Source organism: Panicum virgatum, chromosome 6K (assembly GCF_016808335.1).
Source record: "Panicum virgatum strain AP13 chromosome 6K, P.virgatum_v5, whole genome shotgun sequence".
Taxonomy (NCBI): Eukaryota; Viridiplantae; Streptophyta; class Magnoliopsida; order Poales; family Poaceae; genus Panicum; species Panicum virgatum.
In genome coordinates, this window is record NC_053141.1 from 38,626,387 (window position 1) to 38,649,291 (window position 22,905).

The 22,905-nt window shown below is 47.7% G+C and overlaps 2 protein-coding genes across 3 annotated transcripts; one reads left to right on the plus strand and one right to left on the minus strand.

Annotated features, from left to right (window-relative positions):
• Positions 1–51: 51 nt before the first annotated feature.
• Positions 52–5,908, minus strand: LOC120712536 (cyclin-dependent kinase C-3). 2 transcript variants are annotated; one of them, XM_039998335.1, is made up of 12 exons: positions 5,685–5,814; positions 4,811–4,883; positions 2,510–2,591; positions 2,326–2,416; positions 2,219–2,245; positions 1,982–2,082; positions 1,811–1,883; positions 1,593–1,707; positions 1,364–1,481; positions 700–845; positions 548–605; positions 52–343 (listed from the first exon to the last, which is right to left on the minus strand). In XM_039998335.1, the coding sequence occupies exons 2-12, from the start codon at positions 4,819–4,821 to the stop codon at positions 296–298; spliced, it is 870 nt and encodes a 289-aa protein (XP_039854269.1). In that variant the 5' UTR covers positions 4,822–4,883; positions 5,685–5,814; the 3' UTR covers positions 52–295. The 2 variants fall into 2 exon arrangements, with proteins under 2 accessions (XP_039854269.1, XP_039854268.1); XM_039998334.1 differs by lacking the exon at positions 4,811–4,883 and having other exon boundaries at positions 5,685–5,908.
• A 7,037-nt stretch (positions 5,909–12,945) lies between these two features.
• Positions 12,946–14,789, plus strand: LOC120712537 (hydroquinone glucosyltransferase-like). The gene has a single exon (XM_039998336.1). It carries the CDS (start codon positions 13,044–13,046, stop codon positions 14,475–14,477), a length of 1,434 nt encoding a protein of 477 aa, XP_039854270.1. The 5' UTR covers positions 12,946–13,043; the 3' UTR covers positions 14,478–14,789.
• Positions 14,790–22,905: the final 8,116 nt, after the last annotated feature.

The following is a 22,905-nucleotide window of genomic DNA, read 5'->3' on the forward strand; positions in this document are numbered from 1 at the left end:
TATTAGTCGAGGCAGATGCACTCCAAATAGCATTCAATAAACACTGTCAGATGAAATTATACCAAGAAGCATTACTTGTAATGAATTGATGATCAATTACAGTTTGTCACGAGTAACAATGTACATAATCTATATATATGTGTTTAGAGCTAAAACAGACAAAGTTAAACTGCTCGTTAGCCCTAACCCAAGGTCAGCAGGAGAAACAAGACTTCAGTCTTCATGTAGTACTTACACCAATGAGATCACCAGACAAGGTCTGATAAGGTCAAAAAAACTCGATCTACACATAAGTTTAGTTGATGAAGTATGCTGCAGCAAGAGCATCTTGTGCAGAAATTCTCTGCAAACAAAGAAAAGCATCAATTATCGGACAGTTGGTAAACAAATTTCAAAGAAGGTGTCATCCATATAGCAGGTCCAATCACACTACTAAACACGGTCACAAAAAAGCTGATATGATGTTCCATCAGTTAGCGTGTTTCATATGAACCTCAGACAACAAATTAAATGCTGATAACATAGATCTGTGTGAAATAGAACATACCTGTGTAGGATTAAGGATCAACATGCGTTCAATTAAATCGACAGCATGACAGTCGAAGCTGTAGAGAATTTTTTACCACATTAAATTGAAACCTTAAAAGAAAACTAATAACTACTGAATACATAGGTGTAAACAAATAGTAAGTGGATTACTTCTGTAACATATCTCTCAGGCGTCGTTTGGTAGGCGTCACAGGATGGATAGCCATAGTCTTGTACAATGGTAGCTTGGATACACCTGGCCAGTTTTCCTCATTTGGAGATCCACAGAGTTCAAATATTTTGGACAGCTGGTCTTGCTGAAACAATACACGAGTATCTGTCAAGGTTTCATGCACAAGTACTCAAGCTATACTTGAGGGAATTTTCTCAAATATTATAGAACAGCAAACCAGTTGGCATAGTTTCTACGAATTGGTAGTCAAAAATAATACAAGATCATAATATCAAGTTCTTAACATCCAATTTGTTTAAAATTGGTCCAAAGTACTGAACTTTGATAGATCAAAGAAACATATCTAATCTTTCAAAGATTGGTATAGCTAGCTGCATATTCTACGAAACTAATAAAGGGATACCAGTGGTAATGGAAAAGGGATGACAGTACAAAATAGGACAGATAGGGATCATCACACTAATCCAGTAATAACAACACACAGGAGCTAAAAGTTCAGTTTGTGCATGAAGACAAACCTAACTACATTCACATATAAAGTTCAAAATTCAAAATCTAGTAAATAATAGTTCACTGATTATATCGTAAATAGCACCAGGAGCAAGAGCAGAAGAAAAGAGAGAGAAACAATAGACATCATACCTCGGTTCTGCCAGGAAACAATGGTTTTTTAAGCAAAAATTCAGCAAAAATGCAGCCAACAGACCAAATATCCACAGCTTCAGCATAATTTGTGGCACCAAGAAGTAACTCCGGGGGTCTATAATGATGACAAAGTTGTGTTGGCATAAGTGCGAAAAAAGTGGCCAAAATATGCTGGGCAAGAGAAATATGTCATGAGGCTATTTTCCTTATTCCTCATTCCACTTACCGGTACCACAAAGTGATGACATGATTTGTCAAAGTTCCTTCTCTAGTAAATGGCCTTGCAAGGCCAAAATCAGCGAGCTTCAAAAGCTTACCACCACTTATTAGAAGATTAGCCCCTAGAAACAAATAAGGAATTCTGAAATAAGAAAACAAATAAGGAATTCTGAAATAAGAATATCAGAGAGGTAAAGGTTGAATTTAAATCCAAATAGAGTAAACCTTTGATATCACGATGAAGTACATTATTGACATGGCAGTAGTGCAATCCTTTTAGCAGCTGGCCCATATAAACCTAAACAAATGGAATTTTGTCAGTGATACATTTTAAGAAGAGCAGCAATGACACATCTCCCTGTTAATTCTATTTTTTGAGTAAGTTCATTAGAGTACCTTGACTTGGGACGGGGTACTATGGTGCAATACTTTCTTCAAATCATGGTCCATGTATTCAAAAACCATGTAGATATCTCCCCTATACATCTGATTATTATCTGTATATGTTTAACACAGTTCACGGGATAAAATATATGCAGTCTAAATCAATTAAAAGGGCAAATAAATTAATCATCATGAACCACATAAATGAAGAATATAAGCAACCAAACAAAAGAGAACTTAGTGACGTACCAGATCCTCCTGTTCCATGTGCAGAACCTGAGAAAATTTTAAAATGGTTAACCAATGCCATAATACTCTATTGCATATCTAGAAATGATTTGATGAATATTTGTTACCAGGAGATACTACAATCTCTTTCAATCTGATGATGTTCTCATGATCCAGCTTTTTTAATAGTTTAATCTCACGCAAGATTTGGCGTGGAAACTACAGAGGCACTGAACAGTTTAGATGGCTCTACAATATGCTTGCAAATCATAAAAGGAATATTAATAGCTTTGTTGAGATCATAAAACTTACCCCTTCTTTGCCATCATCCAGTTTTATTTTCTTAAGTGCTGCTCTTTCCCCAGTAATAATATCCACAGCCTCAAACACCTCGCTGAGATTTGTAGGAAAAAGACATGGGAGTGACAGATTAGGCAGTTACAAAGATCATACATGCGTATATAATAGCAAAAGCTTTGCCAGCTTCAAGTTTGATGGTGATGAAATACAATCTATGGAAAGGATGGTGGACAACTCCTTTTATTTTATTTTCTCATCAGAAAATGATACTAGCCATAAGAAAGAATACCAAAACTAGAAAGTTAGCATTTTTATTTCAGGGAGCTCAAGACACAATGGGAGATCATTATAGCCCACCTGATTCAGTGAGAACAGGATTCTAGAAAGGGCTATAGATTATTGTTAGTACAAAAATACTACCTTATGGCTCCTTTTAGTGAACCCTACAAATTTCTCAGAAAGTTTAGTTTTTGCATCTTCATACACCTTATATATCACACCAATGCATACTCATGTTTGCAATTGAAGTGCTTGCATCAAATACCCATTATAGATATAGAAAGAAAAAAAAAGTAGACACACTTTAATTGTTTTCCAATGAATATATTAGACCCTCTAATAGGGAGGAGTTACAGTGGTCAACATAGTAGAGGGTAAGACAAGTTTAGATTTAAATATTCGAATAGAGCGGATGGGCCTCTAGCTGAACTGGTTAGGTGGCCCTAGTAGCACTCCTCAGATCCTAGGTTCGACTCCCCATGGGAGCGAATTTCAGGCTGGGGTTAAAAACATCCCCTTGTCTGTCCCACTCCAAAGCATAGGTCTATGGCCCGGCCCTGGTCGTTGGTCGCCTCACACGAGCTATGGTGCCGCTGTGTAAGGGTGGGGCAGGGGTTCAGGAGTTTTCTCGACCTGCGTGAGAAAGTCTTCTTAGCAAAATACGTGGGGGCTGTCTTACCCCCTACAGGTCGAGTTTTAAATACTCGAACAGAAAACTCAACCGACCAAGGAGGAACTAGGTGGCATTGTAAATAACAAGAAATAGGGAGCCAAATTCGTAACGAAGAGTACTTGAACTTTAGTGCCGGGGTGCACAACCACACCTCCCATCAATTGAGCTAGGCTCAGTTCCTAAAACATCCAAACATTGAGAGCATGCTTGATCTTTTGCTAGGCCAGGCTAGCTGAGCAAGAATTTCCCAGCCTAGCTGACCAAGGCTAGGTAAGGAAAGGTAGGGGAGTTTGGTTCTCCTGCTTACTACTCCAGATTCCATCTTCCTCTTCTTTCCTTCAACCTCCTTGTCAAAAACCACTGCCACGCTGCCATATCGGCTATAATTGGCAATATAAACAACAATTACAAGGAGATGGGCTCATTACTTATCTCTAGTAACCATCACTGTGCATATGAACAAGTGGAAAGAATAAATAAGGAAAAGAAAAGGAGAAAGGAAATGCATTGTCCAAAGTCCATGAGCAATTGATCCATAACTCCAATTCTTTCAGGCAATCGGTCCAGTTAGCTTCTTTGAAGTCAACTAATTTGCTTTTTTTTTTGAGACCACGATCGCTCCTTAGCCATGTGCCATCTGCCAGCACCCTAACATTATCCCTTCCACCTCCTCCCTTGCACTGTGATTAAAGGTCCCGTGGAAAAAGTTCCGCTGCGTACCCATTTTGGTTCATATTTGTGCTATAGGGCTTTCGGTTCAGTTCATGTTTTGAGGCCATGTGCTGCTACTGAGGTAACACTGCTCAAGAAGGCGGCCCGTTGCGTAGCCTTGCTCGTGCAGGAGAGCCTATTTGGCTCGTATGCACAGGCAAGGATACCATCTCCCAAGCGGGCAAGTTGCAAAGCGAAGCAGGTTTTAGAGGGCTACTGATCTGCGAAATACCGAGGCGGGACGCTCGTCAGGAACCAAGCATAAACTTGAGTTGGCGATTAATTGCAAAAGAATTCTTGCAATAAATTAGGATTCAGTATGAATGTTTAAATTTCTTTTCTGTTAAGTAAACTATGAATTTTTAGAGAGAAGAGGAAGGCTAAAGCGGTAAAGCCTAAAGGTTAAGGTAGAAACAGTTACGTCACTTACAAGAGTGAAAAACTCCTTCCAAGGCCAAAGGGAGAAAACACAATTATTGAACTATTATTTTTCCAGTGAAACAGCCAAAGAACCAAGTGGAGGGATACGGGCTAAACCCTAACAGTGCCTGTTCCTTAGCCTGAACTATTGCCCAGAGGTAAAACATCATTTACACAATAAAAGAAATATCGGTTCTTTCTTATCTACAGAAGGATTTGCATAGTTGTACCATGTCATCATGTAAACCTCGATGCCTCCAACTCTCCATCATAAGTTGTCAAAGCATTGGCCGAACAGGGTAACTGCACGATATATCTACATTATCTACCGAATGAAATGCTTGTGCTGGTCCTAAAGCGCTCCAAAATATTGATACAGGAATTCAGGAAACCTACTTTAACAGAAGGAGGCCTAGCTAAGAAAATCACAATGGAGAAAACAGCACCATCAGAATGTCTGGTAAGATGCAAGACGATGTAACTGTGTGATGTTGTAAGCATAATAAAAGTGAAATGTCTAGTGAAATGCATATAATCAGGTTAGTACCAAACAGTAGGAGATTATCATTCCTTTTATCAGATTAAAAAAATGGCATTACCTAACTGCAGTGTACACAGATTACAAGTTTCCAAGTTTGCTGTACATCAGAACTTAATCTACAATATCTTCCTAACAATTAAGGAGCCTGCAAAGGCATGCTGGCAGGAACACCTGGTGCCCAACAAGGAACCCTAAGAAATAGCTAAAGAAATCACCAAATGATTACAGCTTTAATGAGTCCCAATAACTCACGGCATCTAGGACGAAGCAACAAAAGCACCGCTGATCCAAGCACTAGGGACGCCCTACACTACACAAAGCCTCCGCCGACAATTGGCTCCAACCGCGCCGTGAATCGTGCGACCACGGACCAAACGGATCATCACCACTCCGCCGCCGCCGCCGCCGCCGCCGCCCGTACGATCCCACAGCTACGCTACACACCATCCACGGCTCAATCGCGGCGCGCGGCTAACAATCCAGGCGGAGCTGGAAGGAATGTGGGAGGAATTCTAGCCGGCCAACCGCGTGCCGGAAGGGGATTTCGGTTCAGCTTCGCTTACCCGTAGGTGCCCTCGCCGATCTTGCGGATGCGCCTGTAGCAGTCGACGGTGCGCGCGCCGGCGGGGGCGTACTCGGCCAGGTTGAGCGCGCCCAGCGGCGCCTCCTGGCCGGCCATCGCCGGCGGAGGCCTCTGCGGTGCCCGCGGGACTTGCAACTGCTCCGCTGGAGCCTCCGGGTGCTTGGGCAGCAGGGGGAAGCGACGGCAGGACGCGGAGGCAGCGGAAGAAGCCCCAGGAGAGTGTCCGATGAAAGTCAAAGACCAGCCGGTTTGTTCCTTCGTGGGCCTGGGCTTGGGCCGCCGCGCCGTCATGACGGCCACAGCCCGTTTAGCCGCAATTTGCCGAAAATGTGCAAAGGTTGAATTTTTTTGGCTGAAATTTTCCTAGGCTCCAAATGAGCCTGCCCCATATGTATACTAGGTAGTGCGCGCTACGCTGCGCCTAGACTGGCTCGTGGAGTCTGCGGCAGGAGGCAGGCCCACACACAAAGGGCGAGGAGAGGCCGGCGCGCAGCGGAGCCGGTGGGGAAAAAATGGGATGGACACGGGGTCCATGGGAGCCCCCGTGCGACCCCATCTCCGATTGACGCCACCAGCCCACGAACTAAATCAGACGGTGACAGCTTCTGGGCGGGAGGGAGCCGAGCCGAGCCTTTCCTGCCCCGCGAGGGAGGGAGCCGAGCCTGGTAGCCGTGACCTGGGTGCAGGTGAGCCATTGCTGAGAGATGAGGACGATTTGCCTGTGCCTTCTGCTCCCTTCGCGATCCTCCTGCGCCCTTCGCGACCCCCCTGCTCCGCCCTACATTGTGCTGCTCACACAGCAACCAGCAGGCAGTGCTCCATCTTCCCGAGCAGTACATCGCCACCGCCTCCGAGCAGACCACCGGCGTCTCCTCCCGGCCAAGATTCCGGCCACCTTGCTGAAGATCCCCGGCCGCCGATAAACCCGGCGAACGGAACCCCCTCCGCCTCCTCTTCGTTTCCCCCCACTCACTCGAGTCCCTCATGTAATAAATCGGCGGCAATTTGGAGCACCAGAACCACCGTCAGCCATGGATGTGGAAGATGTGGAGGCGAGCCGAGCGAGCGAGCGCAGGCGGAAGCCGAGCGGGCGCCTTGCGCGGAAGCACGCGGGAGCCGAACGGCAGCAGGCGTCGGATTGAAAAGGCAGACATCGGGCGTGGGGGTGCACGAGAGCGCCCCTGGACGCGGAGTCCATCGAATTTTTTTCCCGAGGCGGTGCGGCAGCAGGGCTGCCCACACGCAGCAGGCGACGCGCGGGCCCCACGAAATGACGGAACGATGAATCGATGAGCCGCGTCGGGCGTCCTCTCCCGGCACGTGTCGCCCAGGGAGCAGCTGAGCGCTCCGTCGCTCCCCCTCCAGGCCGCATAGTATATAGAGTACTAGGATGAGCTACGCGCTTTGCCGCGCCCGTGAAGTTATGTATCAAGAGCAATTAGGTTTAAGAGTGAAAATGGGATAGGACTGGCCTAACCTGAGGTGTGCGTAGCATCGTAACACAAAGTATACATATGAATCAACTAAGGTGCTGTTTGGCTCCAGGACTTTTTTCAAAAGTCCCAATCACATCAAAAGGAATTTTACTATTTTATAATATTAAATAAAATCTGTTTATAAATATTTTTTGACAGCTGAGTGCTTTTTCGCGAGACGAATCTAATGAGCCTAATTAATTAATAATTTGCTACAATGATGCTACAGTACCCATTCGCTAATCATAGATTAGGATACCTCATTAGATTCGTCTCGCAGTTTAGCCCCAGGGTTCTGCAGTTAGTTTTATAATTAACATTTATTTAATACTTCTAAATACTAAAAAGTTCCAGGGACTTAAAAAAAGTCCCTGGAACCAAACAACCCCTAAGACTATAGATCATACCCATAATTTTTTTAGATAAAAAATAACTTATACCGATTTTCTATGCTGGAAGATTTCTTTATAGAGGGTACTTAGACCTTGGGTGGTATCATATATTGCTTCATAGCAAGAAAAAAAATAAACAGGAGGCTTCCTATTTGTAGTTACATACATAATTGAAATATACTATTTTGAAGTTGAAGCATTATATTTTAGAGTCAATCTTCATGCTATTCAACTCGAAAAATGGTGCAAACATCCTAGTAGGAATGATTGGTCCCCCACTTGAAAGGATGACCTTCCCGGGTGAGAAATAATGGCAAGGCATCGTAGGGACAATAATCAATTGATTATTATATGATGTTCAGGTAGGGGCTTTCCCCCTCCTGTTCTTTCAAAAAAATTTATACGATGTTCAGACCAATCTTCAGTGGGAGTTTCACAAGGTGGTTCAAAGCTATTATTTTTTATATCACACGTCTACAAATTTGCTGACATGGTAATCACTACTAGAGAACGAGCCTTCGGTCCAGGCTAAAAGTAACAGCTGTCATTGCAACCAATAACTCGAGGTGTCCAAAAAAAACTTTTGGTACCGGGTAGTAGCACAACCCGGTATCAATGATTAAGAATCAGCACCGGACGATGCCACTACCCGAGACCAATGAAAATAGTACCGGGTGACAGCACGCACCGGTACCAAAGACATGAGCATTGACACCGGTTGAAACAAACAACCGGTACCCAAAAAAGATGGCCGAACTCTCTCCCTCGATATTTTAAGTACATGGCCATCAGCTCATCTCTCTTATCTCTTACACTCTCGTTCTCCACCTCTCGTTCTCATCAGTTCTCTCTTATCCAAGCAGCTAGCCCAACGAAAAATCTGTGGAGCGGGAGCCGGCCATGGGGCGCGCGGGCCGCTCGCCGCCGCCGCCCGCCGCCGTCGCGGTGGGGCGTGCGAGGCGGCCGCCGCCGTCTCGGTGGGGCGTGCGAGGCGGCCGCCGCCGCCGCCGCAGCCGAGGGGCGCGAGGGCCGCTAGCCGCCGGCGCCGGCGCCGGCGCCGTGGGGCGCGCGAGCCGGCCGCCGGCGCCAACGCTGCGTGTCTGCGGGGCTGGCCGGGAGCCGGCCGTGGGGGACAGGCACGCGCTCAGGTGCCTGGAGGCCGGTTCGGGGGGCAGGACCAGAAGGGGAGCCTGACGCGCCGTAGCTTCCTCTGCTCCAACTCTGCCTTGCCGCCGCCGGTGCCGGTCCGCCGCTTCCCGCCGCCGCGTTGCAGATCCTTTGGTGCCTTCGGTGAGCTCCCGCTGCAGAGCATCTACTAATGGAGGGAGCGTTTCATCTTTATGAAAGGGATCATCTTCTCGTCCACGTAGCTGAGGATGATGTGTTCGTGGTGGGCGACCTCTGATGAGCTTCCTCTTCATCCCCTCGGTTTGGTTCCTGGTTGTTGGTGTTTTGGTGTTGCGGCTCTCAAGAGCTTTTTTCTGAAATAGAGATGTATGGATTGTATGGATTGCATCTATTTTGTGAACAATTATTTGAACAATTTGTGAGATCTATGAGTATTGTGTATTGGTGGATTCAATATTTTGTGTTTAATTCATTTGAATGAATCGTTGGTACTGAGAGAGGATGGGGAACGAGAGAGGATGGGGAATGGGGAACGGACGGGAGAGGATGGTGGAACGGGGAACGGACGTAGCGGGCTTTGGTACCGGTTGGTATTCCAACCGGTACTAAAAGAGGTCATAGGCACCGGGTGATTTACCCGGTGATAAAGGCCGACTCTATTGGTCTCACTTTGCTAGCACCGGTTGGAGAACCGGTACTGAAGTCTGTTTTCAACCGGTGCTAAGAGCTCTTTTTCTAGTAGTGTAAGGTCACTATGCAGAGAGAGAGAGAGTTTTATGAGATGAGATAGGAGTTTCTTTCCATGATATTCATCCACTTCAGTTACTAAATTTTCAGTAACATGTCTTGCCTATACCAATACCCTGATAGCGGTGTAAAAGGTCTTCTACCACCTGTCTGGCTCTCTTGCTGTAGGCTTCGTACAGAGGCGAACGACAGCAAAAATGGTAGAGACACTAACATCCTACACGATGACCGGATTAGTTCGATCGCGGGGATACTCCAACACCGAGGCAGCAGCCTGCAAAACGGGCCATATATGACCACAACAAAACGTGAACAGACATGTCAGGCAGCAGAGGACGGTAAAAAAAAAGGTTAGGGCACATGGCAGCAGCTAACGGCAGGATGACTCCCGTACCTCCTTTTTCCTCAGGATAAATATTTGTCATCTATCCATCTAGGCTTCGGTTTGGGGACGGGGATTGATACGCTTGTGTGGGCTATGAATGCTTTGAGGGGTGGCACTGGCAGTCTGGCACGCAAAGCGTCTACCCCCAAAATCTTGACCAGACATGGACGATAAGATAAGAAGGGGTGAACAGTAGATAGATGGCTTGGGAGGTCACGATTTTGTTCGGCCATAAAGAAGGTTATACGGTAGCGGTAAAAAAAGTTAGACACGCAACGATACACGCGTCAAGAGGCGATAGGGGGAAACGGCATAGTTGCTCCCGTCGCTGGGATTTCTTCGGGCATAAGGATGTACATATTCCACTTTACCAACGCATCGTTTGGTACAAATTTTTCTGATATATTCATATTTAGCACCCAATGCAATTTCCTCAAACTGGGGCTCTCATATCTATATTCCACTCAGCTGATTAGCCCGACATCGGCCTCTTTTAAACTCTCTCGCCCAGCTACAGTTGAGAGAGGCGAAGCCAAGTGCATCAGTCTCCACTGGCGGAGCCGGCGGTTTTCCTCGCCTCGGATGGCTCAAGGAGCTTCGTGAGGTGGTAGAGACTATTGGTCTCTCGCCGGTCTGGGGTAGTACTGGTAGATTTAGTGTTAGGTTTCCGTCGGCGTGGTCAAGGCGATGACAGTGGCATTGAGGAATAATGTCCTCTCGTGCTCTCCCCTGTATCGGCGACACTCTACTTCGGCATCGGCGACGAGTGCGCTGAGGCGGAGTCCGGCTTCATCGGCTCATGTACAGGAGTCCGTGTCAGCATTGGTTCCGCGACGAGGCGGTGCTTGCGGCGCGTTTCGTCATAAGGGCAGTGACAACTATGGGTGTTGCGGCGGTTTAGAGAGTGGATGGATCATAAACACTAGACTCTAAATCCTAAACCTCGACCTTCCCTCGGTGTTCGTCGACGGCGGCGGTTTAGAGAGTGGATGGATCATAAACACTAGACTCTAAATCCTAAACCTCGACCTTCCCTCGGCGTTCGTCGACGGCGAATCATGATCCATGATCGGAGAGGCTCGGGGTGCTTCCCCAGCCAATGTGTCTTCATCGATGACTTCTTCCCGCCCATGGTGACAGGTAACAATTGCGGCTCGTTTCAAAGCTTTCTAGCGATGGGGCTTCTCCAGATCTAGGCTTCGGGTGCTCTCGACACCGGTGATGACCGGCAGTAGGAGTTTGGCGACGAGGACGGTGCGCACGGAAGCCAGAGACCTTCTTGTAGTTTTTTTGTTTTCTCTAGGGGCTTCTCTGCGTCTTTGTTGGGACAACTGTCTCTGCTGTATCATGTACTCCCATATCTCTATTCGTATGTGTTTTTCTTATCCAGTAATACAGATACATTTTATAAAAAAACACTCAGCATTCTCCGACGGCCACTTGTGCGGTTGGCTTCTATGATGACCATTTTGACTGTGGTGGGAAATTTGGACCAAATCGATTTACACTCAATGGTACAGTAGGCCCGAAAATAACTGCATTTCATGATGCAAGCAATGATGTATATCAGTTGGACTTGCAAGGCGAGATGATCAATACACTCGTCATCGTTTTGTGTAGAAAACTACTCCCTTCGTTTTAAATTATAAGTCATTCTAAAAATCTTGGAGAGTCAACCTATCTCAAATTGCAACTGCTCCGCTGGAGCCTCCGGGCGCTTGGGCAGCAGGGGGAAGCGACGGCACGACGCGGAGGCAGAGGAAGAAGCCCCAGGAGAGTGTCCGATGCAAGTCAAAGACCAGCCGGTTTGTTCCTTCGTGGGCCTGAGCTTGGGCCGCCACGCCGTCATGACAGCCAGCCCATTTAGCCCCAATTTGCAGAAATGTGCAAAGGTTGAATTTTTTTGGCCGAAATTTCCCTAGGCTCCAAATGAACCTGCCCCATATGTATAAGAAAATACCTCTCCACTTTACCAACGTATCATTTGGTACAAATTTTTCTGATATACTCATATTTAGAACCCAATGCAATTTCCTCAAACTGGGGCTCTCAAAACCATATTCTACTCAGCTGATTAGCCCGACTTCTGCCTCTCTTGAACTCTCTCACCCAGCTATAGTTGAGAGAGGAGAAGCCGAGTGCATCAGTCTCCGTCGGTGGAGCTAGCGGTCTTCCTCGCCTCCGATGGCTCAAAGAGCTTCGCGGGGTGCTGGAGACCGCTGGTCTCTCGCCGGTCAGGGGTAGTACTAGTAGATCTAGGGTTAGGTTTCCTTGATCAAAGCGGCGGCGGCGCTAATGAATAAGGTCCTCTCGTGCTCTTCCCTGTTTCGGCGACGCTCTACTTCGGCGTCGGCGATGAGCACGTTTCTCATGTATAGAAGTCCGCGTCAGCATTGTTTCTGCAACGAAGCGGTGCTTGCGGCGTGTTTCGTCATAAGGGTAGTGACAATTATGGGTGTTGCGGCAGTTTGGAGAGTGGATCAACCTCGACCTTCCCTCAGCGTTTGTCGACGACGAGTGCTGATCCAAGATTGGAGAGGCTCGGGGTGCATCCTCAGCCAATGTGTCTTCATCGATGGTTTCTTCCCGCCCATGGTGATGGGTAACAACTGCGGCTCATTTCAAAGCTTTCTAGCGGTGGGGCTTCTCCAGATCTGGGCTTCGGGTGCTCTTGACGCCGGTGATAACCAGCGACGGAGTTCGCCGATGAGGATGGTGCGCACGGAGGCCAGGGACCTTCTTGTATTTTTTTTATTTTTCTCTATGGGCTTTTCTGCGTGTTTGCTGGGACAGCTGTCTACTCCCATATATCTATTCATATGTATCTTTGCACGTTTTCCTTATCCAGTGATACAGATACATTTTATAAAAAAAAATTCCACTCAGCGTTCTCCGACGGCCACTTGTGTGGTTGGCTTCTGTGATGACCATTTTGACTGTGGTGGGAAATTTGGAACAAATTAAATCGATCTACACTCAATGATACAGTAGGCACGAAAATAACTGCATTTCATGATGCAAGCAATGATGTATATCAGTTTGACTTGTAAGGCGAGATGATCAATACACTCGTCGTCGTTTTGTGTAGAGAAAACTACAAAAGTCGAGGACCGCCGCCGAGCCCCAATCACTCCACTACTCCAAGCTCTCACCGGAGCACCACCGTCCGTCCTCTCGTCCTGCGGCCGCATCCCAGCCTCGCGCCGCGCGCCATGGGGGAAGAAGGCCAGGAGCAGACGGTGCGGCGGCGCGTGCTCCTCCTGTGCAGCCCGTGCATGGGCCACCTCATCCCTTTCGCCGAGCTCTCGCGCCGCCTCGTGGCCGACCACGGCCTCGACGCGACGCTGCTCTTCGCCGCGGCCACGTCGCCGCCCTCGGCGCAGTACCTCGCCCTGGCCGCGTCCGCCCCCGACGGCGTCGACCTCGTCGCGCTGCCCGCGCCGCCGGCGGACGCGCTCCCTCCCTCCGCGCCCGTCCGCGTCCGCGCCGCGCACGCCGTCGTCTCCAGCGTCCCGCGCGTCCGGGAGGTGGCGCGGTCGCTCGCCGCCGCGGCGCCCCTCGCCGCGCTCATGGTGGACATGATCGGCACCCCCGCGCGCCAGGTCGCGGCGGAGCTCGGCGTCCCGTCCTACGTGTTCTTCACCTCGCCGTGGATGATGCTGTCCCTTTTCCTGCACCTCCCGGAGCTTGACGCCTCGCGCTCCGGGGAGCACCTGCTGGACGCCACGGAGCCGATCTGCCTGCCTGGGTATGCTCCGATCCACGCGCACGAGCTGCCAAGGTCCATGCTCGCCGATCGGAGCAGCGAGTCGTACACTGGATTGCTGGCCATGGCCAAGGAGTTCAGAGCAGGAGTCGACGGCATCCTTGTGAACACGTTCCGGGATCTTGAGCCCGCGGTTGGCGACGGTCTGGAAGGTCTGGAGGTGCCGGTTCACCCGGTCGGGCCATTGGTCATGACCCGACCGGCCCGCGTGGACCAGGACCACGAGTGTCTAAGGTGGTTGGACCAACAGCCACATCGATCGGTGGTCTACGTGTCGTTTGGCAGCGGTGGCACGCTTACGTGGCAGCAAACAGCTGAGCTGGCGCTCGGGCTGGAGCGCAGTCAGCATAGATTCATCTGGGCTGTGAAGAAGCCGCATCAAGACACAGCAAGTGGATCGTTCTTTGGAACTGCTCAAGGAGAGGAGACTTCCATGGATTACCTTCCCAAGGGTTTCATCGAGAGGACAAGTGGGATAGGGCTGGTGATCCAAGCATGGGCGAAGCAGCCACTGATACTTGCCCACGCATCAGTCCGATGCTTCATCACGCACTGCGGGTGGAACTCGGCACTAGAGAGTATTCTGAATGCTGTCCCTATGATTGCATGGCCACTCTTCGCAGAGCAACATATGAACGCTTCATTGCTAGAGATTCAGGTTGGGGTGGCAACTCGGATCAAGATCGGGCCGCATCGGTTTATAACGAAAGAGGAGATTGCGAGTGCGATTCATCGTGTTATGGAAGGACAGGAAGCTGAAAGGATGATGAAGCGAGCAAGTGAACTAAGAGAGAAATCATTGTATGATTTGAGCAAGGTTGGTTGCACAACACAAGCCCTAACACAAGCCCTAGCGCAAATCGCGGATACCTGGAAATAACTTGCTGGTGGGAGTAGATGCCTAGATGGAGAAAATTTGGGAAGCCTTTCACTATCGCGTTGCACTGGATAGATGAGACCTCTCGTCAATTTCAAGTTAGTGCAAATCATTCTACTACACACAACATCAAATAAATTTTGTGAGTACGAGATGTTTATATTTTATCTTCTATTAACGGATTTAATCACGTGTATAATAGAGAAAACTAGCTGTAGAAACCGTTCACAATTATTATTTGTACAGTTGTTTTTAACCTACTATCACAAGTCTTTATTTTTTTTTAAAAAAAGTACTCAAGTCTTAGGTACAGCAGCAATAAGAGCTATTTTTCTCTATTTCTCGAATCCTTAGGATTGCTCCAACGGAGCCCTGTAAACCGCCCCCCACCCTATGTAAGGGGAGCTTTGCTCCCCCTATATATGGGGGGAGTTGAAACTCCCCTCATATATAGGGTGAGTTTCAACTCCCCCTATATTCTAATCACATCGTTTCATCATGATATTAATCTCGTTTGAGTCCCGTAACATGATGATAATGCGTATTATAACAGTACAAATACTGTATGATTTTTTTTAAATTCAAAAACAATAAATAAATAGTTAGTTAATGAGTGATAGTATATATAGGGAATAGATATGGGGGGAATGGTTGGAGAGAAGGAGTTATAGGGGGAGGAATCTTTTGGAGGGATGTAGTAAAATATAGTAAATAGTACGTTTGGGAGGAGTTGGATGGGGGGAATGATTGGAGATAGCCTTAGGCCACAACTTCCATGGACTCACCCCACACTTATTGCCCAAGTCTCAAGCCAGGGCCTAGGTTCGCTTCTGGCCCGTGGGTACTATGTCTTAAAAAATGAATGCTTAATAACATCTTGAATTAGCTGGTAAGGTTCTTCGTGGTGGATCCAGCCAATTCGGTCCCTAGACTTGACACGGATGTCCGTATTTTTCTGGATTTATTACAGAATTCAGTCGGCACTATTTTTTCAATGGTAGATGACATGCCCATCTACTACAGCGAGGCGCCCACAGTAACTTCGTCAATCTCGGAAATTCGGCGGGCACAATTCTCGAAGATGGTCATTGGGGTAGGATTATGTGCGTGTTCATGAGGGTCCATGCTTGTACTATGTTTCTAAAAACAGAAATACAGAAAAAAAATGGTAGCAGTATATGGAAAACATAAGAATCTAATGAGAGAGGGAATGAGACAAGTGAAACTTATAGTACGGTGCAACCTCTTGCTAGTAGAATTGTTCCAAAATTCCTTTGTAGCAAGCCATCTCATATAGCTCGAACTACCTCTATTATAGTACTCTCTCCATCCAATTTTGATAGATATATTTCAAAAACTTAAATGTTCAAAAATAATAGCGCTATATTTGCTATTGGCATGGATTGTGACAATAAATAGCACTAGTAACGAGTAGTTTCTAGTTAAAATATTGGAGGACCAATGAAAAGTTCGTTGCATTTATTAGATTGATAAGCACACTTGATGTCCTTGATCATTGTGCTATATAGAAATATATCTATCAAAACTGAATGGATGGAGTAGTTTTTAATTTATTTTACAAAACACAGTGTAGCCACACACACGCTCATATATACGCACGCCCGCTCACCTTTATGTACACATGCACACAATTCTATTTCTATGTGCATCTTCGAGAGACTTAGCCAACATATTCTCGAAATTGAGGAAGTCACTACATATCTATTGTATTGCAAACATGATTGAAAAAGGGTTTGTATGTTTTATCTAAGATTCGGTGCTATTTTGAGGAGCCACCGTGTCAACATCAATGCCCCCCCGAAATTGGACCACATTTGATGATATTTCGGCATTGATTTTGCCATGTGTTGCATTTTGGTGTGTTGCAACGGCCAACGAGGTGATTACCGACATGGGACCAACCAACCATATGAAAATCATCGTGTCCCTCCACACTGTGCCTCGTCAGTCTGTCCCGCTCCTGTCTGCGTGCATGCGTTTGGGCATGCTTTCTATCCAGTATCGATGCAAGAAGAGTCATCGAGGCTATCATACTTTTTGTTTCATGCATCCCCCAGCCTTCAGTGTGCAATAACCAATGCTTCAATCTTCATCCTCCTTACCAAGCATTGGTTTTTATACACTGTGGGCTACTATAGAGATTTTTTTCCTATCCATTTTTCTCTCTTTTCATTTCGACCATAAGGAGAGCTACTGCCTCTCAAGTTATCAATCAGCAAAAGAAACGCTATCATGCATTCATGCTCCAAATTCAATTCAGCGATCCATCGCTAGCAGCAATAATTCCGGATCTATCCACTCGCTGTCCCGGCAAGGGGATCCACACGAGACCCACGTGATCCCGTTCTCCCCTCCTCTTTCCTTTCAACATTCTAATCACCATTCTTCTTCACTCTCATATCTCTCGTAAGATTGTGTGCTTTGCAAACCAAGTAGAAGAATCTTTAGAGCATCTCTTCATCCATTGTCCTTTTGCACAATCCTGCTGGGCTAATTTAGGCATCCAGGTAGGACAAGATGGTCCCTTCCCCACCCTTGAACAAATTATAACTTTTGCTTCCTCTCGTTCGTATAAGCTATATGTATATATATAGGAAGAGTTTTTTCTACACCTGCTTGAGTTTTGCTTATACCGAATAAGTTGTGTAAATAACTTTTCGTATCTTCAACATGTTTTTGTTTCGGTTATAAAAGCTTGGGGAGACTAACGTGGAAAAAGGGGACCTCGCGCGGAGCCACAAAAGCATTAAGATGAAAAAGAAATATTTTAGAAATGCTAGAGACAGAACGTCCGATGCGCTGGACACCCTTCCTACCGTGCAACACGCTCCGCACCTGCTCTGCCATCCGCCGCCGGCTGCTCCCACGTAGCTCCCCGCCGGCTGCGGCACCCTTGCCATTGCTCGGTTGCGGCCCTGGCAACACGGGGGCTCACGCGGCCGGACGTGGGCGCGGGCAGAGCTTGACCAACCTGTGGCGTGGCCCGCGGCGGAGCTCCAACTCGCCTTGCCGGTGGCGCGGCCCTATGGCAGCAGAGCTCGATCTCGCCCTGCCGGCAGCGACGCCGCGGTGAAGCTTCGGGGCGGCGGCCGACGCATGAGGCCGCACGAGCTTCCCCAGCGGCGAGCTCTTCCGGCGACGAGGCTCTTCCGGCGATTTACACCCATGTTGCATGTGTTTTACACTATGTTGCAAGTGTTTTTATCTAGATATTGCATTTTCACCGAGAGATTTAGAATTTTCATCGATCGTTGGTTTGTCTGTGCGGGGGCTATCTAATTTACGGACGACACACTCCGTAATCGATTTCCAACCAAGGTTAATATTTTTCTTTTTGATAATAATTTTATCGTTTTTTGATAAATATTTTTAGAGAAAATTTTCAGAAAAAAAATTGGCGAGAAAAAAAGAAAAACATTAATGAGAAACTTTTTCAAGAAAAATATTTCAATGAGAAAAAAAGGAAAAGCTTTAATGAGAAAAAAAATTGGAAGAGAGTTTTAAGAAAAATTGAAACAATGCTGAAGAAAAAAATTTTACACCTAAAACCAAAAAGAGACAAAAGTATTTGTAAAAATTTTTTGTCGGTGTCCCGACCCGGGGGTCCGGATCCCAACTAGTAAATACTGCGTGTTTCCTCGTCCCAAATGTTGATGCAAGAGGCAACACAGTAATGCACGTGTTTATCCTGGTTCCGGCCGCGGGGCCGTACGTCCAGCAAAGGGGTGTGCGAGGGCACTGTATTATCTTGCACCCGGAGTGCTTGTAGTAGGGGGTACAAGCGAAGCGAGAGAGGGAGGGAAGCTCCCAGGTCTCTGCTAGGGGAGGAGTCGGTTGAGGTGAGTGCTCTGTAGTGCTGATGATTGCGAATGTAGGTGATGATAGCTAACGTTCAGAACGTCTCCAACCCCCCTTTAAGGAAGCCCGCCTCCTTCTTTTATAGTCACAAGGAGGGGCGGTGTACATGCGCAGGGGAACGTGGAAGTCGTCGTCTTCCCCCGAATCGCGGAGGTGCAGTGGTCGAACACTGTAGGAAGTACACTGTGGGGCATGGCGTCGGGCGTGGCAGTCGTCCTGGATATCGTCCTTGGTCCTGCGGAGATCGCGCCGGCGTCCTGCCAGCCCCTGCAGGCGGCGTGGTCGTCGGTGTTGGGTGTATGGTCCTCCAGACGTTGCGTGATGGCGTTTTATGGGCCCTGCAGGTCAGGGTCTTGCGTGCACCGGCGACGGCGGGGCACGCGGTGGCCCCGGACCCCCTGGACAGAGTGCTGGCGTGCACACTAGGAGGTCCGGGAGACACGTGGAGGTCCCGGAACCCTCGAGGGGGGAGATCCGGGACTCCGACTGCGAGTGATGGGCATCCCTCTTTGAGGGGTTCGTGGCGACACCGGACCCCCTCCCAAGCAGGAGGTGGGCCCGGGGCCATACGTGTGATGAGGTAGAGTCCGGATGGCCGGAGTTGGCAGAATAGTAACGGGAGCAGTGCCGAGTCTATCTTGTCCCGCGTCACAGGTTCCACAGTGCTGCCACAGCGTCCGGGATGGCGGAGCAGTGACCGGAGTTGGCGGACGGGACTCCGGTCACAGCCACTGTGAGGAATGGCGGCCTGATGCCATCTGTCCTGGGCGCTGAGGAGGAGTGGTTGGCCTTTAATGCCTCGGTACGACGGGCGGGCGAGCGGCAGGGCCATTTGTCCTATATGCCAAGGGGTGGCCTCGAGCGAGGCGGAAGTGAGTCGCCTGCTCGAGGGTAGCTAGCGAGGCGGAGATGTTTTGCCCGCTCGAGGGGAGATTCGCTACCCTCGAGCGAGGCGGAGATGCGAGGCGCAGTCGAGGGTCTCGATGGGAGCCCTCGAGCGAGGCGGAGATCGCCCCGCGGGTCCGAGGGGGTTGCAGATGGGCCGCATGCTGGGCTTCTTTGAGTCCTTTCCTTTCTTCCAGATTGGAGGGAGGCCGTGGGCCTTCATGGGCTCAGTCGCCTAACATGTGTTTGCGTTTTTTAGAGTGATTTTAGTACCCCGATTAGGGTGTCCCTAATCGTGGTACCCGACATTTTTACATCCAAAAAATAAATAAAAAGAAAAAAGAAAAAATGACGTCGGTACCCAGGGAGCTCACCATCAAGGTTTTCTTACCGACCGGTCGGTCCAAACCGCTGGCCACCGGTTTCGGTAAACCGGACCGGTTTGACCGATTACTGGTAAAAACCGGTCAAACTTAAATTCAAATTCAAATTGGGCAGTTCAAACGGTTTGGACCGGTTAGCCGGGCGGTTTGGCACTCAAACCGGTCCGGTTTGAGTGGTAACCGGTCGGTGAACAAAAAAACCGACAATTTTAAAGTGGTTCCCCGGTGTGAAATAAATGAAAATTTTGGCATGAGCTATGGACATGTTAATGTAAAATACCACACCAAAGCAATAATTTATAATCATGCATACAAATACAATAGTTATAAGCGTGCATACGAATATCATAGTCATAATCGTGCATACAAATACAGTAGTCACTGATACACATCAATAAAAGTTCAACGTAAGAATGGAAAGATCCCCATTTGGGACATCGTTTGGTATTCGGCGGTGGACATCACATTCAAACCTCGTACTCTAAGCAGTTCAGCCTTGTAGTCTTGCCAAGATTGTCCTGTCCACGCCGATGTTGTCTCCCATTCCTGAACTAGCATAGTGTAAAAATGGGGGTCTTCCCATTCGTACACCCATCTCGTCGGTGGCTGCATTCTGATGTCAGGTATGGGATAGTGAAAAGAGTGCGAGGTATCGCTGTATGACGAAGAAGAATATTGTGGAGTGTCGTAGTCTGTCGGTCCAACCGTTCTCCTCTGCGATTCCGGTGCTCTATGGTCGGGGTCCTGAGTAGCATGTGTGAACTGAGTCTCCCCTGCAATTAATTATATATCATAATTAGTACTCATAGTCAGAAATATGTGTGCATATGTACGTGCATTGTATACCTATAAAACGAATGGGACTACGACCAGCACCAGCACCACCACTACCACCAGCACCACCACCAGCAGCATCAGCACCGTCACTGTCATTACCATCATCAGCCGAGCTACTACCCAGTTTCCTGATATGGTGGACTACGCTCACCATCGCCATCATCAGTGGAGGTGTCGCTGTTCACTGATTTTGCTACTGCTTTTCCTTTTCGTTTTGACGCTTCGGGTCAACCTTTGTAGTCCCCTTCAGGGACTTCCTCTTCCCTAGATGAGTGTCACCCACATATCTACGTGCCCAATCGCTGATGTAATCATCCCCCGTAGCCTCACGTAGACCTAAGAGGTTTATTTGATCGCTCACAATATGGGACGAGAGAGGGACGTCTCTGTCATCATCATCCTCGTCCAGAACTGGTGCCCGGTTAGATCTACCATATTCCATCCATTCCTGCACCGGATTATTCTCATCATAGAATGAAAGATGGGCCAGCTGGTGAATAAAATCACCTTCTTCACGCATCGATGGGCCGGAGACCTCGAAGGTTGTAGTTGACATAGACCAGCTTGTTAAGTTTCTTGTGCGACAACCGATTGCGAACCTTTGTATGTAGCAAGGCAAAAGTAATCCAGTTCCGCTCGCATCCACTGGACGAACAACATTGTGAAACAATCCGCATGGCAAGGTATTGCAGCTTTGGATGCTTGATCCGAACATCATCCACCAGGACGCTGCATGTGCAACCGAGTATGTAAACAATATATTCGAATACAGAAAACAACAATCTCTTACATGGGGATGTCTTTGGGTCCATCGCCATTCTCATTGCCATTTCACTGCCAAACTCGCCAACCTTCTGCCGAAACACCTCAAGCTCCTGCAATGCCTGCACGGCGCTTTGGACATCCGTTATGCGCTCAAATGTATCCTTGAGTCCACGAAACATTTCTTGAGTTAGATCCATCGTATATGAATACCTCGGATTTAGGACAACAGCTGCAAAATATAAATCACTTCAAATAAGCATAAGTTCAATAGAGCTTCAAAATAGATGACTCATATAGTCTTACCTGGACCCACATACGTGCCTATAAACACGTCACGCATCCTATCGTCCACAACCTTAAGATACTCCGTCCGAGTGGAAACATTGTTTCCAAAGAAAGACTCCAGCTCTTGTCTCATATTTTGGTAGGCCATCACGATTTCGCACATGTTGGGCCACTTGTCCTAATCAGCGAAGCGAAGGAACTTGTATATTGCTTGAACTGTGTCGATGACATATTTCAATCCGTCCCACCACTCCAAACTTGAAAAAACCTGGAATGAGTAAATCTACCATCTTCGGTATCTCCCCATTTGTTTTGTAAAAACTTAGTAGATGCCATCTACTGCATGAAACGATCACGTTTCCGATAGATGCTCTCTAGGAACATGTAGTTGGTTCCAAATCGAGTGGCATTCCACTTGACCAACTCACCACCGATTGCGTTCTTCATCACTGTATTCAACTGACTATGATTGTGTAACCAATTTAAAATTCGCTTGCATTGCTTGATCGTAGCAGAATGTTCGGGCCTTCGAGCTATATCCTTCAACATCAAATTGACGGTGTGTGCTAGACAAGGTATCCAAAGAATGTGTTCATACACCTCTCCTAGTGCCTTGCAAGCTTTCTTGTAGTTCGAGCCGTTATCGGTGACTATATGCACGACATTCTCCGGTCCAATCTCGTCCACCACCTTTCGAATCTCCTGTCAAAATAGGCAGAATCTATAGTAAGTTTCAAAACATACTCAAAGTGAATGGAACATGTTTAGGGGCTACCTTGAGCAAATATATGGCATCTTGAGTTCTTCCACTCGCATCAATAGACTTGTGGAACCACATGACCCCATTGCAATATATCAAAAAGTTGATGACACTCATCCTCGTCGGCCCAGTCCATGAATCAGACATCAACGTGACACCAAATAAGGGCCAGTCTTTCTAAAACTTTACGTACCTCGTCTTTAAGTCTTGCTCATTCTGATCAAGGTACTTGCCATCAATATCCCGTCCAGTGGGTGATGCAATACCTTCACCTACAACCATATGGAAAGCATGAGATATGGGAATGTAAGCTCATAGGTGTCATACGAATAAAAGAAAACTTACCCCACTTCTGTGTCTCTCTGACCACGCTGACAAAGTATGGATTGTTAGCCTGTCTTCCAGGTACTCCTGCAATATGGAAAAACTTTGACCAAGCTTTCCAATAGCTTCCTTTGCATTCCTACCCTTCTGCATCCAGGAGCCTGTATCAATCCTTGGTTGTGTCATTCCTCTTCTCCCACCGGATGCCAAGTTATAGTCCTCCACTGCAGGACTCTCTATATGCGAACTTGCCCTTCGAAACATCCTCTGCATAGGATTCCCCCTCGTCGAACCACTACCCCCTCCATGCTCG